Source organism: Microtus ochrogaster (genome assembly GCF_000317375.1).
Source record: "Microtus ochrogaster isolate Prairie Vole_2 chromosome 14 unlocalized genomic scaffold, MicOch1.0 chr14_random_3, whole genome shotgun sequence".
NCBI lineage: Eukaryota > Metazoa > Chordata > Mammalia > Rodentia > Cricetidae > Microtus > Microtus ochrogaster.
This window is the reverse complement of record NW_004949098.1, coordinates 12362529-12369729: the sequence shown is the minus strand read 5'-3', so window position 1 is coordinate 12369729 and position 7201 is coordinate 12362529. Positions and strand designations below refer to the sequence as shown.

Here is a 7201-nt window from a genome sequence, read left to right as displayed (position 1 = left end):
CCAGCTGTGCCGGTCCCCGCTGCTGCCTCGCCGGACCCCTCTGGCCCCACCGCTTGCCTCTGCATCCACGCCGGTCCCCGCCGCTTGCTTCTGTCGCCGCCGGTCCCCCAAAGCCTATTTTTGGTTGCAGTGCTGTGTCGCTCTGCCGCCGCCGCCGCGACTGCGCGCTGCTCCACCGCGACTGCCTCCGCCGCGACTGCGCGCTGCTCCACCGCCGCCGCGACTCGTGATTCCCCTTTCTTAATAGACTGTCTCTGTTTCTTCTTTTACAAAAACAGAAATGGAGGATGGGCATGGTGATTTGTAGCTAGTTCAGGCAGATGTCTGTGAGTTCTAGGCTAGCTTTGTCTACATAATGAGTTCTAGACTACTGGAACTACAGGTGAGACCCTCTCTTAAAATGAAATAAAAAGGCAGCTTGGGGAGGGTGCTAGAGAAATGGCTCCGCGGTTAAGAGTGTTTGCTGCTTTTGCTGCTCTTGCAGAGGACAACTTAGCTTTCATTAGGTGGATCACGACTGCCTGTAACTCTAGCTTCTGGGGGAATCTGGTGCCCTCTTCTGGCCTCCATGGTCACTGCACTTACATGCATAAACCCACGCTCTCACACATGCACACACAAAATCTAAAAATAAATTATTAGAAAAAAAGTAATTTTCAGAAGGAGCCTTGTGCTGGGAGCGCATTCTTGGCTAGCTCTAAGAATTGGCTTGCCCTAGTAAGGACTCTTCCCCCAGGGTCAGCAAAGCCTCAGGATGCCACATTGTCAGAATTCAGAAAATCAAAACTCGTGGTAATCTACATCTGGGCGCCACAAAATGATTGTGATTATTCAGGTTATTCACAGCCCCAGGTAGAGACTGAGGTGGTGGGGTTGATCTGGGTCAAACCCTACTTACTACATGGTCCCACTGGTCTGCACCCACTTGAGGAGCTTGGCTTTTCCATTTTTTTCAGAGACTTGCTGTAGAGTAACAGAGACCCACTATGGCACTTGTCTCGGGTTGGTATTATTTTATCAGGCGATCCTAAATTCAAGGATGTCAGGCCCTCTCCTCTCCTCTTCTCATACCTCATCTTCTTTCTCTGTTTGTTGGTGTTTCTGAAGGGATATGTGCATGTGTGTGTGCAAGTGTGTGTTTTTAAAGATACACATCATGGGCTGGAGAGATGGCTCAGTGGTTAAGAGCACTTGCTGCTCTTCCAGAGGTCCTGAGTTCAATTCCCAGCAACCACATGGTGGCTCACAACCATCTATAATCAGATCTGGTAACTTCTTCTGACCTGCAGGAATACATGCAGGCAGAAACACTGTATACATAATAAATAATTTAAAAAAAATAAAGATACACATCATGTGTGCTCGTGTATTTGTAGGTCAGAAAAGAGCTTCTGGTGTGATTCCTCTGATCCTTCTACTTTTTTTTGAGACTGGATCTCCATGTGGCTCCACCTTGAGGAGGCTAAACTGGCTGGCCAGAGTCCTAGGGACTCACCTGTCTCTGCCTCTCCAGCACCAGGGTTCTAAGTACATGCGACTACATCTGGCCTTTTTCTTTCTGTGCAGTTCTGTGGATCACACTCGCAAAGCAAGCTTTCCCCTGACTTCACTACCTCCTCAACCAAGATGCCAAAATCTTGTCTCTTTCTGGAAGTTTCAAGGTCACAGGGATCTGTGCCACTCCCCTTCTAGTGCCTTAGTTAAGCTGGCGTGGACAGGTGGAGGAGGAGTGTTTGTGGGACACGTGAATGAATGGGCCCGCGGGTGTGTAGGAGGCCAGAATCATGCGCTACTTCATACCTCACAGTCTTCTTTCTTTTGGCACACACAAGAAAAGATTAAGATCTCTGTGCCTGCCGTTGAGTTGAATAGAGTAAGTCAGATTCTCCTGCTTGGTAGGAGGCAGGCTCCTCTCTGCCTCTATCGAGACAAGAAAGGGAGGTACCTGGCCAGTGTGGAGACCCTGCTAGCTGCACCCTGCTGTAATTGCCCTGGGCTCTGTGTCTCCCGGCCATCAATAATGAAGGGTGAGTAATGACATGCCCAGATACAAACTTGACTCTCTCAGCCCACAGCTGCAGATGGATCCACATGCCAACCACAGTGAGCAGTCGCCCCGCCGTTTCTGCTGCCAGCTGCTGTCAGGCAGAGCCATGCTGCAATTGCTGCAGGGAACCTGCCTTCCTGTTTTTCTTGGGAAACAGAAACAAAACAAAACACGAATTGGCTTTCAGGGAGAGGTCTTGGGTGTGTAGATTGCATGTGTGTGCACGTGCCTTCCACAGGTGGAGGATGAGGGATCTGGGAACCTCATCTGTGTCTGAGGTGGGAGGCACCCATGCCAACCATGGTCCTTTCCACACGGGCCTCGGGCATGCTTCCGAGGATGGAATGAAAAGGGTATTTTTCTTATCTTTCCAGGTTCCCATTCTATTACGAACTAAAAATAGCATTTGTAGCCTGGTTGCTGTCTCCCTATACAAAAGGATCCAGCCTCCTGTACAGGAAGTTTGTTCATCCCACACTGTCTTCAAAAGAAAAGGTAACTGACACTGCTTCTAGCAAGCAAAAAATAAATCAAAGTTCTGTGTAGAAAGAACTGTTCTGTTCCAGGAGACCCCTCGTGGTTCCTCTTTACTTCAGCAGGTAAGCTGTTTCCTTTAATAGCTACACACACACACACACACACACACACACACACACACACACACACAATCTTCTCTCTCATTCTCTTTCTCTTTCACTCACTGTATGTGGGCACGTGCATGCCGTGGAACACGTGGAGATCAGAGGACAGCCTGCAGGGAGATCAATGGTTCTCTCCTTCCACCATAAGTACCCTAAGACCTAGACTCGGGTTGTAAGGCTGAGCCATCTCTTCAGTCCATCTCTCTCGATTTTTTTTTTTTTTAGATAGGGTCTCATTCTGTAGCCTAGGCTATCTCTGAATTCACAATGTAGCTCATGATTCTCCAGCCTTAGCCTCCCATGTGCTGGGTGAGGGCTTACACCACTGTCCTCAGCCCTCATGCCTCTTTAAAAGCACTTTAGTAGCGGGGCATTGATGTTGAATGCCTTTCATCGCAGCACTCAGGTGGCAGAGGCAGATGAATCTCTGTGAGTTTGAGGCCAGCCTGCTCTACAAAGTGAGTTCCAGGCCAGACAAGGCTAAACAGTCCCCTCCCCAATTATTTTTCAAATTGTACTTTTTTTATTCTAATTGTATGTTTCTATGGATAATATGGATTATCTGCGCGATAATCTTATAGATGCATTTAATTGTGCTGACCAAATCAAGGTAGTTAGTGTTACTCTCTCCTTATAATCTTTAAAAAATTATTAGCACATAGTAATTGAACATATTTATGGGGTACGGTGTGATATTTCAGCATTTGTACAGTGTGTGCTGAGCGAATCGGGGTAATTAGTTCTTTCTCGTTTTTGCTTTGTCTGTGGAACCTCCACCTCCTCTCTCTGTCTGTCTCTCTTCCCGCTCACTGTGAACTCCTGTCACTCCGCAGTTTCAGAACATTGGCTCTCATTACTCCTGTCCATAGTGCTGCCCAGCTTCTCATGTCCCTGTCTCCTCTTGATCTCTGCGTCCACACTGACTATTTTAGCATCTGCACAGGAAAGAAAACATGGTGTTTGTACTTCTGGGTCTGGCTAATTTCACCTTACTCAGCATCCTCCACTGTGGCCCATTTTCCTTAGAAAGATTATCTTTTTGTATTATAGCTGAGTAAATTTTCGTTATGGATATTATACCATATTTCCTCATTTATCCAATGATGAGCATATGAATTTCCTATCTTACTGTTATCAGTACTACAGCAATATCTGACTGGTTCAAAATCTACAGTTACAGGAAAAAAGCATTTGATAGAATTCAGTATTCCTTGGGCTGGAGACATGGCTCAGCAGTTAAGAGCACTTTGCTCTTCCAGAGGACCAGAGGTTTTCCCATCACTCACATGGTAGCTTACAACCATCTGTAATTCCAGCTCCAGGGGATCCAACATCCTCTCTGACCTCTGCAGGCACCACACACACTTGTGATGTTTATATGTACGTGCAGGCAGAACACTTACACACCGCCGGGCGATGGTGGCACACGCCTTTAATCCCAGCACTCGGGAGGCAGAGGCAGGCGGATCTCTGTGAGTTCGAGGCCAGCCTGGTCTACAGAGCTAGTTCCAGGACAGGCTCCAAAGCCACAGAAAAACCCTGTCTCAAAAAACCAAAAAAAAAAAACAAAAAAAAACAAAAAAACAAAAAAAACCAAAAAAAAGCACCTACACATAAAAATAAAACAGATACATCTAAAAATAAATATCTAAAAACAGAACTCAATATTCACAACAAAGCTATCAAAATTACATACAGAAGGAGCATAAATGATCATGATAAAGCCCATGTATGACAACTCACTGCCAGTGTTATACCTGATTGGGGAGACGTTTTCAGTTTTGCCTTTATGTCTCAGATAAGACAAGTTTGTGTCCACCTACACTATTCCTATTCTTAAAGTATTGGAAGGTCTCTCCGTAGCAGTCAGGCAGGATAAATATAAAAGACATATATATGTACAAGAAGAGAAATCTACCACTTCTATTTACATATAATCTGATTCTGTTTATAGAAAAACCTAAGGATTCCACAAAAAGACTAAACTGACAAATGAATTCACTAAAGTCAAAGAATTAAAAACTATACCAAGGTATCAAATCAGTACTACTGAGGCTGGGAGTTGGTTCTATCAGTAAAGCGTTTGCTGTGAAACTGTGAGGACCTGAGTTTTCATCCTGCACACCCACAGGACAAGACGGGCTTGAAGTGCCTGCCTGTAACCCAGCCCTGGTGGGTGGGGGAGGAATGGAGACAGATAGATCCCTGGAAATCCCTGTGTGGAAGTCGAGCCACGTCAGTGAGTTCCAAGTTCAGTGAAGACTCTGTCCCAAAAAATGGAAGGTAGAGAGGGATAGAGATATGGCTTCCACATTTGTGTGCACATATGTACACACACACCACGGTCAGTAATATTCCTTCTTTATTATGGTATTAAAGATTGAGCCCAGGGACTCATGAATGCTAGGCAAATGTTCTGTCCCCAGCCCCTCAGTCACATCCTTAACACACCAATGACAATATTGTTGACAAGGACATCTGGAAGTACTCATTTTTTTTTAAAAAGTGTGTGTTTGCACATGTTTGGACATAATGGCTGGGCACGCTGGCTCTCATCTGTAATCCTCACTCTCAAGTGGCAAAAGCACAAAGATTACAAGTTTGAGGCCAGCCTGAACTATATAGTGAGATTCTGTCTCAAAAAAAGTGGTAAAATTATATAAAGATGTTATTTATCTTTACTGATAAAACAGTTTCATAATTTTTTAAAAAGGAAAAAAGATGAATAAATTTAACTCCTCCCAAACCACATGCCTGTAGTTCCAGTGCTCAGAAGGAAGGAGCAGGTGAGTTTTCCTGACACAGGAGTGATCTACACAGGGAGTTCCAGGCCAGCCAGGAGCAAGCGGCTCCTCTCTCAAAAAGCAAATTCATTAATTAACTATCCAAACTCAACCTTTATTTTTTATTTTTATTGATTTTTATTGAGCTCTACATTTTTCTCTGCTCCCCTCCCTGTCTCTCCCCTCCCTTTCAACCCTCTCCCATGATTCCTATGTTCCCAATTTACTCAGGAGATCTTGTCTTTTTCTACTTCCCATATAGATTAGATCTATATATGTCTCTCCTAGGGTCCTCATTGTTGTCTAGATTCTCTGGGATTGTGGTTTGTAGACTGGTTTTCTTTGCTTTTATGTTTAAAAAACACCTATGAGTGAGTACATGTGATAATTGTCTTTCTGGGTCTGGGTTTCCTCACTCAAAATGATGTTTTCTAGCTCCATTTGCCTGCAGACTTCAAGATGTTAGTTTTTTTCTGCTGTGTAGTACTCCATTGTGTAAATGTACCACATTTTCCTTATCCATTCTTCCATTGAGGAGCATTTAGGTTGTTTCCAGGTTCTGGCTATAACAAACAAAGCTACTATGAACATAGTTGACCACATGTCCTTGTGGCACGATTGAGCATCCTTTGGATATATACTCAAAAGTGGTATTGCTGGGTCTTGAGGAAGGTTGTTTCATAATTTTCTGAGAAATCGCCATACTGATATCCAAAGAGTCTGTAGCAGCTTGTACTCCCAGCAGCAATGCAGGAGTGTTCCCTTTTCCCCACAACCTCTCCAGCATAAGTTGTCATCAGTTCAACCTTTATTTTTTTAAAAATAAAAAATCATGCTTAGTCCCTGTCATTCTGCAAATAAGATCTCTGCACATGCTGTTTACCATTTTATTCAGACTCTTCCTTGATAGTTGTCAAAACTGAGCTGTGAACAATGGCACACACGCATGTAGTCCCAGACCTTTGCAAGGGAGGAAAGTCTGTTGAGCCAAGGGGTCCAAGACTAGTGCAGTCAGCATAAGAAGATCCCATCTCAGGAACAAATAAACAGAAAACTGAACATAGAGGACTGGGAAGATAGCTCAGCTGATGTATGCTTGCCCAGCATGCACAAAGCCCAGAGCCAATTTCCAGTACTGTCTAAAGCCAGGCAGGGTGGCACACACCTGTAATCCCAGCACTCAGAAGGTGGAGGCAAAAGTTCAGAGGTCATCCTAAGCTATGCAGTGCCTTCCAGGTCAGCCTCAGTTACCCGAGATCCCGTCTCTAAATCAATCAATCAATTATTCAATCTTAATATAGATAAAATATTTGTGTTCAGGAAGATGGCTCAGCCAGGCAGTAGTGGCACACACCTTGAATCCTAGCACTCTGGAGGCAGAAGCAGGCAGATCTCTCTGTAAGTTAGAGGCCAGCCTGGTCTACAGAGTGAGTTCCAGGATAGGTTCCAAAGCTACAAAACAGAGATACCCTGTCTTGGAAAAACAAAAAAGAAGAGGAAGGCTCAGTTCTTTGCAAGTATGAGTACTTGTGCTCATATCCCCAGAGTGTGTAAAAGACAGGCATGGTATGTGTCTGTAACCCCTGCACTGGGGGGTGAGGAGGAGGAGAAACACAGGAACTCAGTGTCAGCTAGTCTAACCAACGTAATGGGCTCCAGGTCCAATGAGAGATCTAGTCTAGCCAACGTGGTGGGCTCCAGGTCCAATGAGATCTAGTCTAGCCAACGTG

The 7201-nt window shown here is 44.9% G+C and overlaps 1 protein-coding gene across 1 annotated transcript in view; it reads left to right on the top strand.

Moving 5' to 3' along the window:
* The window catches only part of Reep1 (receptor accessory protein 1), a 110505-nt gene that overhangs the window by 73827 nt on the left and 29477 nt on the right, over nt 1-7201 (top strand). The window contains exon 4 of the mRNA XM_005364757.2: nt 2422-2542. Within this exon, the coding sequence (XP_005364814.1) occupies nt 2422-2542 (121 nt within the window). The remainder of the gene's footprint in view (nt 1-2421; nt 2543-7201) is intronic.